The following is a 14,693-nucleotide window of genomic DNA, read 5'->3' as shown; positions in this document are numbered from 1 at the left end:
GTGTATACACAAAAACAGAAACGGAAAAAAAATTAAAATATCGTATTAAAAATTCATTTGTCTTAGCATAAAGGAAAATATATTCATTGAAGTCAAGAAAATTTAGAAGTCTGTTCAACCAAGTTTGAAGAAGAAGCAATTTCGATAAACGTTTTGTTGTCAAACGATTGCGTTTTTCGGTCGCAGTTACACCCGCTTTTGATATTTGAGTTGATATTTAACGTAGTTATTGCTTATTTTATTAAAAATTTCCATACTTCGCTTTTAACTAGCGCCATTGCTCTTCAAACAACTGAACCTAAAATGCGTTTGACTTAACTATAAATGCAGTGTTACCAGACATTCATTTGTTGATATTAAACTACGTTGACATATTAGAATTTAACTATGTTTACACCGTTTGCAATTTCGACCCTTGTAGCTAACTTAGATGAACATAAAATGTATTAAATTTGAAAATGCTGTTTGCGATTATTTTGCAATTACTCGAGTAATAGTCGAGTAATTAGAAAAGGTGTTTCGATGCAATTAAATCGTAAATTAAATGAAAATAATCGATTAATTTAATCAAATGATTAATCGTTGCCATCCCTACTCGTGCGTGTTTCTCATATATAAATAGACCCGCGCTGTTGCATCTCTATTTCACAGCAACACTTTAGCGCTGTTGGGGTTTAATGAGTGTTTATGGTTTACGCAGATGAAGGGGGCCCGCGAAGGTTTCTCTCTTATGCTACAATATTGATAACATATATTCATATATATTTGAAAAAGCCACAGAAAAACTTGTAAAGCGTCGGATGAAAATGACGATCACTTCGATCCCAATAGTATTCTTAAAAGACCCACTACCAAAAACTTCAAAATGGTTAAAAAAAAACTCGAGTTTGCGGCTTGATCCCAACAGTTTTCTCTAGAAGTTTGTGACGTGACAAGAACATGCACTACAACTTTGAGGTTCAATAATTATCAATAGAACTTTTGAAAAGGAGCTGAGAAGAGGATCTCTACACGTTCTCAATTCAATAGTTTAGACCTAAGAGAAAAATAATGTCACAGTTCTTTCGTTTTCTAATGACTGCTGAAGTAATTTCACGACCATTTCAAGCCTAAAACTCCTCTATGTAATCTTATAGATAACTCTGTTGTTTCTATACGGACGATATTTCCAGATGAGTCTCGGAGTTCCAATATAAACTTAAACTGGGTTCTTAATCTTAAACTTATCTATGTTTCCCACTGTTTCTTTAATGGATCTTCCATTGTGCATTAACTGGATGTACGATGGGAAACCATATTCGCTTTCGTACCGGATAGTGCTAGGAAAAGGTGCTACGAAAAGGCAAAAATGATCGAAAAGAAGAGCGCTGCCGAGATGTAATAGTTTATATAATATTTATTGAACGAAAATAGGGAACTGAATATTTTGAATCTTTCTTTCAAAATCAATCTTTCAAATCCTTCAAAACAATTCCTTAAGAATATTAAAAAGATAGCAGAAAAATTCCCGAAATTCCTAGAAAAATATATATAGTTTTAGTCGAGGTGGTAAATATTTTTAAAATGTAACCGAAAATTTACCGAAAAATTGTAAGCCGTAGAAATGGCTCTATTATTTCTCTAATACGAATATATAAAATATTGCTTATTGACAAAGTAAATGAGTAAATCTTCAGAAGATCTCAAAGAAAACCAGATGTTTTAAAATCTATATGAAATATAAAATATTTAAAATCAAATCATAATTTTAAATATTACTAATTGAAATGCCTTATCAAGTGGCAATTTCAAAATATTCCATTATTGTAACCTATTTAATTAATTCATGAAAACCATAAATTATACTTAGTAAACGCCAAACTCAATTTGTTTGCTGAACTTCTATTGTTATTACAACAAACAAAAGTTGTAGAATTCTCTTTCAATCCAAATATGGTATTACACGCTTACGAATTACAACTGTCATTCATTCATTCAGTCATATAAATTATAATCACATGCCTACACACCTATTTTGTGGTTTAGCCACTTTTTGTCATATTTTATTAGCGCACAAATATTAAAATAAATTCTTTTCAATATGACAACAATAGTTAATCGCCAAAAAGCCATTAACTACATAAATGTTAATGACAAAAAAATGCGATTTGTCAAAAAGCGTACATTGAAAGAGTTTATTTTAAGCGAGCGTAATTAATTCTCAAAAGCTTTTAACCATTTTTGAATCTAATACAAAATAGACACAAAAATGTTGAATATATTTAAAGAAAACGAACTTTTAGTCGTTTGATTGCTTAATACAACTGATTTTTACGATTGCCAATAAATGTAACCTATTATACCAGTTTTTATGGTGGTATAACTAGTATGAGACAAAATGTAGGCTACAAAACAAAAAAAAATTATTTTATTTTATTTTTCCTTCATTTAATATGTAAGACCTATTTAAAATATCCGCAAAAATATTCTAAAAATTCTGTTCTGGCGAAGGAGACTGGTATAATCAAATAATAGAAGGAATAAAAAGCGTTTATACCACTTTATACCATTTCCTATTCTGTATGGAGTTCAAATCCTTGGCTTTATTGTGGCTTTCACTAGTTAAATTTGTGAGACTAAAGCTTAAACATAGCGAATAGAGAAGTAACGAATCGGACAAGACTGGTATAAAACGGAAAATACATCACAAAACAATATTAAAGTAGACCATTTGCCTTAATGCGTGGCTACTACCAAGTGATTGCGAGTAATTTAGTAGTCTGGAGTGTCACAAAGGAAAAACTTTTAACAAATAATGTCTACCTTAAATCTGGTAAAGACTTACCATTATTTCGGGCGTTGTCTTATAAAAAATTTACCAACTCAAACTTATGATCGTAATTTAGTTGAACAAAAGTAAATTTAAATTTATATATATGTATTTTGTCAGATATTCATTTTACTTCAAAAATAAAATATGAACCCATTTATCCGCGCCAAATTTATAACACCAAAACGACTGGTGTCGTTAGCATTTAAATAGATTTGAGTTTTGTAAACGTTTATTTATTAGCCGCTTAAACTTGTAAGATTTACTATTATATCCACTGCATATGAGCAAACAACGCTTTTCGCTTTGATAGAGATCTTAAGAGTGTCAAAAGGGGCAATAAAGACCAAAATAATAATAATACAAAACACAAACAATAACAATAGCAATAACAATGAAAGTGCATTGTCTGTCTGTTTGTCTGCTGCGTCTAAGCGTCAGTTGGCTGTTGCAAGCAACAAAACGCTGCTTTGCCATTTTGCAATTGTCAACTTAGCGTTTTGTGGCACATTCAACACCCCTCATAGCGTTTGTTGAGAATTATTGCGTGACAACTTTTGAGTATGCTGCTCGACACTGCCAGCGATCAACTAATGTGCTAAGTGACGCCGTTTTGTGCATTTGAAGTGCGCAGGATGTTGTGGGCGTGGGTTGCAAGGCTCACAAAACCTCACTGAGGAATATGAAAACGTCTGAAATGTTTAAGCTGCAGATTTATTTGTCGCACTTGCATAATTTACGGTTACAATGTGTAATACAGCCACGATATACTTCTAACGGTTAACAGCAGCCGCTTCTTCTGCGTCGAAAGCTTCCAATGCTGCTTTCTTCGCCTCGAAAGTATTTGTTCTTCGTTTTTACTTGTGTTTGGTCGGAAAAGTTTTGCCTCATGCAAAACCACTGAGTAAACGCGGTTTAATATTTCTTAGGAATAGAGAATATTTACTTGCAGTTTCTTATTTATACTGTCTACTTGCAACAGTTGCGCATTGAAAACTTTTAAGCGTTTGTTAGCTATAACCAGCGATTATGTTGATAATTTGCGCGAATTAATAGCTTTAATAGTTTTAACTGCAAGTATATTTGCCTTTCTACAACGTATGTATGGTTGTTACAATTCAATTAGTGGGTGGGGTCTCAAATGTTTGTCTCTGCTTTTCAAAATATATATAGAATGGGTACGACAGCAGAAAATTGTTGATAACACAAGCACACAAAAAAAATGTTGTCATGACCTATGTGTGCCTTATGTTTTTGGGATCACTGAATCTGAATCTTAATTCCATTTAACCCCATCAGATCTGGTTTTGACATAACCTCAGAAAACCAATATGGCGGACAGCATTTTTAGATCTCCATCGGAATCCTTTGAAACTTTCTACTTGGGGTCACTGATTACGAATACGTTGTCGTTTTCAAAAATTTAAAATGGCGGATCCAATATGGCGGACATATATTAAAAATTTGCCATATTGCATCCGTCATTACAAAAAACCTAAATCTGTTTACCAAAAACTGTTAACACTTTGCCTACATTTCAATGCGTTGACCAATACTCAATGTTAGATCTCAATATAAAATAGGCTATTTAGCAATTAGTGGAAAAAAAGTTAAAAAGTAATAGTATTCTGTCTTCATTTATTATATTCATTCGAGTCTCAATTCGAAAAATCCCTTAAAACTTTAATTGATATTCTAAGCAAGGCCTAATATTTTTTAAGGTCCCAATGATCTATCTCTGAACAAAAGATCTTGGAAGTGGATATTAATTAAACTATAAATAAAGAGGAAAGACCCTTGAGGCAGTGTTTTTTTAAATATTGGTCATATAGGGACCTGTCTATCTTTTAGTCACAACCTAGATTTGTCGAAAAAACTCACAGGACTTCAAATTGGTCTAACATCAATTCTTTGAACCTTGTCGAAACAATATCGTACAGTATATAATTTCTGTTGTTAGTTGTAACATTAGAGAAAAAATTACCACGACAGTCAGGTCTACGTAACTGCAACGTACCCGGAATTTTATACAGCTGTCGACTCGGTGGCTTTACTTAAAATTATTTGGAGAATATTTTCTGCCATTACAACAACAAGAAAAGGTTCATGAACAAATCGAAAACCTTACGAGTGAATAGTTTTTGAGAACAGGAAAACATTGAAAATTTGTTGACAGTATCTACCGATCATTGAAACTGCAAAAATGTGAATTATGTATTTTCATCTTGAATAGTTTTTTGAAGATAGCGCTTTCCATTAAAATATATTTAATTAATCTTACAATTACACAAATATTCTTAAGCCACCAACCGTCTTATTCTCTAGTTACCACAATGAATCAAAAATTGCACAAATTGCAAATTTAGACAAAACCACCCGAACCATTTACGCCACCATGCACTTCCTGCACTTTCGACATTTTCCACCAAAAAGAAACTTTTTCAATTTTGCGCTTTCGTAAGCCAATTAAAAATAATATATTTGCAACATTAAGCCGCTTTTCGTGCAATAAAATGCACAGCCAGCAGAAAGCCACAGCGCCAAACAAAAAGACAAGAAAAAAATATCGCCCATTCATGGCAGCGCGCATTAAAGTATGCAACGCTAAATGGTGTGCTGCGCAATGAACCGCAAAATTATAATGCGCCCTACACACCAACCCCAACACCAGCACAAACACACACACATACAGCCAGAGATTTATAAAGTACACATTTTTTATATACAATTAAATGCAAAGTTTTTTTACGCCTTTTTGCCTTCGTTGCACGCTTGCAAATCATGCTTTAAGCTGCAGATAAGCCGCTAAAAAGCAGCAGCGCGCAAAAATTAAGTCTTAATTGAATTTATGAAAATGAAAAATTAGCTGGCTAAGCGCATTAAGACATTTATGCAGCAGCGGCAGCATTTCACTTTCGCCGCGTAAATGAAAATGTGGTCAACTGCAAAGAAGAGAAAAAAAGGAAATTGCGAAAATTCTGAAAATTCTGAAAATGCGAAAAGCATTAAATTTTACACGCTACGCGCGCGATGTTAATGGGGGTCAACGCTGTGCTGCTGCTGGTGCTGGATTTAAGTGAGTTTTACGTCAAATGTTGCGAATGCGAGCACTTTCTTGCACTGCACTGCGCATTTTGGCACTTAATTTGTGACGTCGTAAAATAGCTTTGCGAGCGCAAAAGGCGTGAGGAAAATGGAAAAAAATAGCCAGAAGCTTGCCGTGGGTTTTGATCTTTCAACGCTCGCGCGCTGCCAAAAATCATGCATTATTATTGATGTCTTGCAGACCGCAAGTGTACCGATTCCGACGCAACGCATGCAACACCTCACTACTTGCCTCTCTCCCCTCTCTCTTTCACACCTACTACTGCTTCTGCTTCCATTCAACTCACTTCCGCGACACTTGCCGCAACGATCCACTTGAATTTAACGCTTCAACAGCCAAGCGGTGGAGAACAGTGCTACTTTAGCGCTTTCGCTAGCTTTGCTTCGACTTATCATTTTCAATTGTTGCGCTTCAGCGCCGTTTGATATTGATGCGTTCAACAGTTGACCAACAAAATACGGTGTTTATTCCTTCAATTGTGTTGTTATTGCAATTCGCCACAGTCTGAAAGTATCAGGCGAGCGCACAGCGAAGACGACTGCGTAGCTTTGAGGCGCTATAAAGCTAATTACAACTGATTAAATCTTAAGTAACCAAACTGAAGACATGCAATATTAAAAAATATGGACTATAAGCCTTCGAATATGGCCTCCTCAGCAGCCACATTTGTATACACATTATGATTGCCGTTATTTTGTGTTTAGTGGCGCATAAATTCCGCCACAAAATGTGTTCTCCACAAACTTCTCATTAAATTTATACCGCTTTACATTTCATTTCATTAATTCGTATTTTATTTTTCTTTTTTCGTTCTTCCATTGCAGCCTGTGAATGTCATCCGATCGGTTCGTCTGGCAAAACGTGCAACAACACCTCTGGCCAGTGCCCCTGCAAGGATGGTGTGACCGGTCTCACCTGCAATCGCTGTGCGCGTGGCTATCAACAGAGTCGTTCACACATTGCGCCATGCATCAGTAAGTTTATTCACGTGATATTTACAAATCTTCACCACACATCGACCTTCCTACTAATGCGCTTTTCATTTGTATATCCATATGTTCCCTCTTCTTCTACTTCTTGTATAACAGAAATTCCCGCACGCAAAGCGAATATGTTGGACACACAGAATACTGCACCCGAACCAGATCCACATGATGCCAATGCACCTTATCGCACAGAAGGCGGGAGGGGTAAGTAAGTGTTCGCTTTTTATCACTTTTTTGTTGGTGTTGTTTTCGTTGGACGGGTTTCATGTGTTTCTTTGGTTGACCTACATATATGTGTAAAGTGTCTCCCTAGAGCTTACCTAACCTAAACTAAGCTAGTGTTTTACTAAATTTCCTCTTTCGATACTAATCTAATCCTAAGTAAGGGTTTGGTTATATATAGAAAAAGATATCTTAAGCTCCAGCAGCGCCTCCTTAACGATCGTGAATTGTCCAATTCTTCCAATATAGTTGCTGTAAAAATTTTAGTTTTTTGGAACGCTGTTTTCAAGAACCCGCTTTATAGTTTATAAAATCAAGACCCTTTCAACAAATGCCTCGGCAAAGGTAGTTAGTGAAAAAGAAGACCACATTATTTCAAAATTTCTCGATCTATTCTCCCTGATCTATTGATTTTTTAGTGAAATAACTTAGAAAACAAGTTCTAAGTTTTTGCTCAAGCGATTTTACGTGTTCTCATATTCTAGGATCGTAGTACTGAAATATGATTTTTAAGGGAATGTATAATTCGACCAAGAAAAATCTAAGAAAAAAAGTTTGAATGCCGGGTCTGATAACAAGTTCTGAGACCAATATAGAGACTGTTTTAAGATTCTGCCTCGATAGTAAAATTTTTATTCTTGTATTAACCCTGGTTGAAAAGTTCGATTTATGGAAGGAAATTTGTATGAAAGTTGCCTTCTATTGCCAATTCATAAGTTCGAGTTATGGAGGTCTTCGACTTATAGAAATTCGAGTTATGGAAGTTCCACGTTGGCTAATCCTATCCGAACAATACATAACTTCTGCTGTTGATTTTGCCAATGTTCATGACGTTCCTACAATAGCCGGATCTACGTTACTGGAACGGGTCCGCATTTTTAACCGGTTAAGGACTGTTAACTCGACTACTTTTTCTCAAAATGATTTGGGGAATATTTTCGGCCGCTTTTCTGTTAGGGTCTGACAAGAAGCTCTGAGACCCATAATAAATATATCAAAGCTTAGAAGTAGTTCTGGAACAAACAAAACCATGCTCAAGTGGTGTTTATTTGAAGAGATCTTCTTCAAAAGTGAGGTTATACTTGGTTTGTTGAACAATTTTATAAACTAGTTATTCTTAACAAATATATAAAGCAAAAATTACGAGAAAATCCCTCATATCTAGTATAAGCTATCTTATAAAATAATGAAGCTAGTTAGAGAACAACAAAACTCATGATGTGAATATTGTTTTTTTGAAAACATTTTCTTCCAAAACAGAAGTGAGGTTAGAAACGATTTCTTTGTCAATTATATAACCGTTATAGATAGTTATAGTTATAGTGGGTATGATAGTACCTCAAACCTGACCAACTGATTTTAGTTAAAATTTAAAATGTTCCGTTAATTCATTTAAATTTAAATTGCTCCGTTTTGATTTGCAATTTTACAATATACAGTTACTTCTTTCACTCATACATATATATTTAAGTAATTAAAGCAATAATATTTATTTATTAAATGACGACTATAGAAAACACTCATGACGTGATACACCCACTTAAAAGTTCAACAAACTCGCCGAGAAGTAATCTTTGAATAGTAAGAAAAAGAAAACTTGTGAGGGTTCCAAGCACTGGGGAAGATTAGGGAACAGGTATATGCAGACATTATTAACACCTCAACGCGCTGACAAGTGGGATAGGGACCATATATGAACAGAATCTACTAATACAACATGGGAGAAGCACTTATAAGAACGCAGCTAAATAGTCACACTGCCGAGGCAACTGAACAAAGCCACACATAGAACGCGATGAGCGCCGACGAAGTGTGAGTGTAATTAAAAAATCTTTAGTTCAAATACGAAGAATGATAAGCAGCTCAGCTTACCAGGCGGAAAAGGGTGGTGTGTGTAGAATTGCAACACTTCACGCGGCCTTCAAACAGTTGCAGATGTAGCTACCGCTACTACACCACACTGTGATGAAGCTATTTAGTGTTGGCCGCCGTGTAGACGACGGGGGGCAGTGGTTGCTCAAGAGGACGCAATTAATAGCTGCTATAAAATAAAGATTTCCTCATTTCCTGGCGCAACAAACAATTTTTTGTTGGTGTTTACTTGTAGTGCGGGAAAAGGTGAGAGAGAGCAAGAGTGAGTGAGCGAGGCAGGTGTATTGAAGGCATATTTGCAGTCGTAAATAATAGAAGAACTCGACGGACGTCAAAGTGATTACACGTGAAACGCCCGCACAACTCGCTTATAATGTAATAAAAAGAAATACTTAGTTGCTTACATAATTGAATAATTTTATATAGCAACTCCGCAAGATGTAAACAAATTACGTGCCAGGCAGACACAGACTGCGCAGAGCGAAGAGTCAGCAGGAGAAGAGCAGGTTGTGTTGCACGTGCAGCAGGCGAAAGGGTGCTAAAAATTATTTAAGTAAACAAACTGTGAAGTTTGTCTTGTTTGCGGCAGTGACTTGTGGCAAGAACTTTCAGTTGGCTCTGTCGCTATCTCCTTGATATATAGTATATTCCATGCTGCCGTTGTGGCTGCCGTGAACTTTGCTAGCGTACGACGCGAAAGCGTTAATGCATAAATATTGATAATAAAGACAAAAACACAACAAGTCGACACTTTCTACAAACACACATACATACAATATATCCTCTTTCGCCTGATAAACTCTTCGTCCATGGTCCCAGAGGTCATAAAATATTTGCGCTCAGCATGTTAGTCAGTCACTCGCTGCTGCTGCTTTTCGTTAAACTTTAAGCTTAACTAAAATGGCTGCTGTAGACTGTAAGTCCGCGTAGCTTTAACGCTTGTCTCCTGGCGGGCTTAAGCGACATAAATGCTCATATGAAGTGTGTATATGTGAGTATATCTTGCCGACAGCTAACAAGTGACAACAAACACGGTTACTTCGGATCCATAAGTTTGCAAAGAGCTACTAGCATGTTTTGGAGGAACACAGACACACACGAGATAATCACTTGTTAAACGCCACTTTAATAGTTGTTTGATAACCGAAAGTATTACACGTCTTTTGGGGCACACAAAACGGATAGTGATGATATAAAATTACAAGGCGAAAGAGTGTGAGAGTTTTAGAGTATAATTTTTGATGTAATTACTGTTATTTATGGTTGCACATATGTATCTTTACACTAATAAATGGGGGTTTGAATTTCGCGAGGCCAAATGGAGACCCGAATACAATGAACTTAAAACATAAGAAAGTTCAAGTAGTTGTATCATGGGAAAGATGGGAAAGAAAGGGCTCTATTGCCAGTGATGGGTTTTCCACTCTCGAACAAAAACTCGAAATGTTTGCAATTATATATGTATATACATAGATTCCCAGAAATAGGTCCAGATCCACTTTATAGACACTATCCATTTTAGTGTGGTGTAAACCTGATAATAGTGCGGCGGTACTACCGTTGAGTTCGATAACTGCGTGCTTAATGTTGGTTAAGGAATGCTTATCTTCACGATTAGACTGGCCATAGAAGAATCGCGGAAATCGGCTGATAAACTTGTAAGGAAACAAGTATGGGCACCGCTATCCAATTGTGGTTTACCGCTGGACGGTTGGGCCTTAGCACAACTGGGCAAGTGCTGGTCAGCCACTTGGACTTACGCAGTTTCCAAATCCTTCTGCTCTAGGGCGAATCTCAAGAGGTGTAGGGAGGTCTTAGACCTTAATCAAGCCCATCTCTTCTTGGTTGTGAGAGTTTTAACTGGCCCTTGTCCTATCGGGATCCACGCTGTTAGATTAAACTGTAGAAGCTCCCTAGAAGAGGATGCGGTAGAATCGGCTCATATCTTTCTTCTGCCCCCGCCTTTGCGAGATCAAGACAAACATTCCTTGGATCGCACTTTCTTAAACAACCGCGCGAATATTTGCCTGCATATTTGTAGCAGGTTCAGGGCGCTTCAAGGGGGGTGACCATGAGTTCACAACGAATTGTATTTAATAGTCTGCGCAAAATTATAAGAAAAGTGTTAAGGCCTGACATTACATATAAGGTTATATAGAACGGAGAGAACAACCAATAACTAGAAACTATTCGTTCACATAACAGTTGGATCTACCTATCTCAAACAGAACCAGATTTTAATTCAACAATTAGTTCATCCAGTACTAAAAAATAGATTAGCTTAGGTTGGAGATTCTCTCCAAAAAAGAGAAAGTAGAAAATTAACAAGTAATCAATGTAATTTTAGAATGTTTCAGTACTGTTTTTGGTCAAAAATTCACGAATTGTGAAATCGCCAAGCTCATAAATGCCAAGCGCGTCTAACTTTAGCGGCTGCTACAGCAAATTACGCAATAAATACAGCTGACAACCTCATCATACTTCAAGGATATTTCAACATAATAAAAATATTTAACAATTGGACTCACCAAACCCTCGAAATTCTAAATTCCCGTTATTTTTTGAACACACTTTGTATGCTGTTGAATGAAAATAGTTTTATTTTGCTTCTATTGAGATTGCAGTATTCTTAGATGTATCGAATAAAGAATCTAAAATTGGATAACAGTACCTCGACATAATTTTGCAGACTTTTTTCAAATGCTGGAAGAAAATTTCCTTCTCCCCCAACTTCAAAGTATTCCAGCAACAAGCATTATACCACTTTCAAAATCAACAAAAGACAAATAAGCTCCCTTAAACTAGAATATAACTTACTTATTCCAATTTACTTACACTTTCAACTAAAATATTCACTTTGTCAAAGCACACACAGACAAACACAAACTAACTCGTCACATGAATAATCGCACGGCTAATGAAAAACAAACTCCATTTGTATTATTTACACGACAAATAAAAACCAACAATAGTTGTAAAGAGGAAAAAAACAATGTTAGTCAACTTTAAAAGTGAGTGAGTGAGTGAAATGAGAGCACGGCGCACTAAAAGGGGCAACTTCCTAAATGCAAAGCAAACTGTAACGCCACAAGTTAACGGGTAAAGTAGAACAGCAGCCAAGGCACAAAGGACAAGAATCACAGAAGGAAAAAGCAGGAGGGAAAGCGCAAGAATGAAATTTAAAATAAGTTTCAAAATGAAATATTTCTTGTCTGCTGGACATGAAAAGGTCCTGCTCCGCAGAGAGCAAAAAACGGCGTAGCAGAGAGTGCGTTATGAAAGTGAGGAAGTTGCATTTTTAGCTATGAATTATGCAGTTATGCGGTTAGTTTAGATGCTAGTGCAACGATTATTTCCAACTTATGCAAAACGAAAGCAAGGAAAAGCGCATTCGCAACAAATATTTATGATTATAAGAAGAATTTAGCAAACAAATATCAGTTGGCGGGAACTTAAGTGTATATAACACTTAATAAATTCAGCAAACCACTTAAGAGGCAGACGCTCGAGCAACGCTTTGATGAAGATTAAATTATAGTTTGCGAGCACACTTGTGGCATGCCGCCGCAAGGCGAAACTTTTCACCAAAAAGTTTGAAAAATATTTGTGAAAGTGAGACAAATTTCTGAGAATTATTCTATTTTATACCACTTCGTTGAGTATGAAGACAAACAGTCGCTCGCATTGCACTTTAACGCCGTTAATAGCTTTCTGCAAGCTGCAGTAATTATCATTTGTCGCTCTCAAACTGAGAGTTGCACTTTTTTGCTTCGGTCTCGCCTCTTTCTTGCGCATTGCCACAACAATTAAATGTAATTGAAAGCGTTGGCACTTTGAAAAGTAAGCACAAATGTAAATTGTTAGCTCTAGCCCCCCTGCAAAAGTTAGTGCGCCATTAAAAATTTGTAAAACAAAGAATATTAAATGCATTCATGTAATTCACTTAAACATGTCCCAAGTCGCTCTTGCAGCATTATTGCGCTGTTTTCGCTCCAAATACTAAGCATTGATGGCGGCTCCTTTGCAAAGTTTTCCTGTTCTACTCTCTGTTGGTGATGTTCACTTGGGTAGGGGCTTTGTTGGTACTTCGTATATTATTTTTTCTGCTCTTTAAAGTCTCTTGTGATAGTAAGGTGTCTTAAGTTAGTACTTTCTTCAGAAAAGCTAAAACAGCATATTTCTTTTTAATACCCAAACTTTAAGAAGACGAAGTCGAAATCTAATATGTTTAAGCTGAGAGGATTACTTCAAATCAAGACACAATTTGGTCACCATTCCTCGATTTTCCCGAATAATGGCACTAGATATGATTATATAAATTAAATTCGCATAAATATTTCAATATAAAGTAGAATTTGATTTTTTCAATAAAATATCTGGCAACACTTCAATAATAATTTAAAATAAATTTTTTAGTATGTAAATTTTCTAATAATGAAGTAAATTATTCAACTCATTCACACAAGTTAATAAAAAAAATGTTGGGCAAATTTTTCGTGTTTCTTAGCTGAAGAAATCTCAAACTAATATTATAATAAGTTAGCCATTATTCCATAACCATTCTGAAAAGTGGCCAACACACAAATATCGTATTGAAAAGTGGAAAGATCGTCCTCGATGACAACTGTGTTGAATGATAAAATCAAATCTAGCCAAACAAAAGTGTGTTTCAAGCCATTAAAAAATACAACATCGTTCTGAATTGAAAAAATCTTCAATCCTCTTGAAATATTAAATAGTTATGAGGATTTGATCAACATTAAAAAAAAAAACCGTGGATCTATGGTATATTACCAGAATCCATGAAAAGGTGAAAGCAGTGTACTTTTAAAACTGAATATGCGCCAAAACGGCCCTGATTAATATTTACAATAATTTACTATACAACAACTTAAGGCGTTATATATGTTGAAATCGGTTTTTTTGTTTTTCTTTTTCATTAATTGTTCGAAATTTATTTGCCGTGTCCTTGAAAGATTTCATTTTTTCGTTTAAATTTTCATACCAATGTTTTGAGTTTTTCAATACATTTTATCAGATGAAAAAATTTGGCTTTTTGAGAAAATCGTTCCCGTTTGCAGAAAAAGATGTCTCATTTCGATGAATCGTTCAAGAACTGGGGATGCAAACGATGTATCGATGTTTTTGAAACATCGATGTTTTCGTCAAAAAGCATCGATGTCACTTTCAACGATGTTTTATATAAAAATTTTACTTCACACTTTTTCGGGTATTAACCCGAAACCCTCTATTTGGATACGCTTTATGACATTGAAATTAGATTTAAAGTAAAATACGGAGAATTCGTTAAGGGAATGTCCGATTGGACAATACTGCGGTTACTTTTATGATTTATTTATACAATTTACATAATTCTGGCGTAGGCTACTGCGTTTGATCAGAGATTCAAATTAGTTCATTTCAAAGATGTTAGGGCTAAAGGAAATACTTTTATTTTGTTTCATAGAAAATTAATCGCGTTGATACAACGGAATCTTCGGATGAGTGTGAAACAGAATACTCGTTTGATGTTTGGAACAAGAATAAACATTTGGTCCACCAAAAGGTGAAATGTAAGCTGTCAAATTTATCTACAATTACAGGGACGGAAGGTTGAAGAGAAAGTGTATCTCGGCTGTTACCCCTACCAATCAGAAGCCAATAGAGTTTGGGTTGACATGAATACTGTGTTTCCGGA

The 14,693-nt window shown here is 35.6% G+C and overlaps 1 protein-coding gene across 2 annotated transcripts in view; it reads left to right on the top strand.

The window, feature by feature from the left end:
* LOC105209041 (netrin-A) overlaps positions 1-14,693 on the top strand; it is a 155,875-nt gene that overhangs the window by 133,889 nt on the left and 7,293 nt on the right. The window contains exons 3-4 of one of the 2 annotated variants that reach the window (XM_011179192.3): positions 6,740-6,889; positions 7,004-7,105. In XM_011179192.3, the coding sequence (XP_011177494.2) occupies positions 6,740-6,889; positions 7,004-7,105 (252 nt within the window). Of the gene's footprint in view, positions 1-6,739; positions 6,890-7,003; positions 7,110-14,693 lie in introns of both variants that reach the window. The other variant, XM_011179193.3, reaches the window with a different exon arrangement.

Source organism: Zeugodacus cucurbitae, chromosome 5 (genome assembly GCF_028554725.1).
Source record: "Zeugodacus cucurbitae isolate PBARC_wt_2022May chromosome 5, idZeuCucr1.2, whole genome shotgun sequence".
Classification (NCBI taxonomy): domain Eukaryota; kingdom Metazoa; phylum Arthropoda; class Insecta; order Diptera; family Tephritidae; genus Zeugodacus; species Zeugodacus cucurbitae.
Note: the sequence above shows the minus strand (reverse complement) of the source record. Positions and strands in the feature narration are given on the sequence as shown.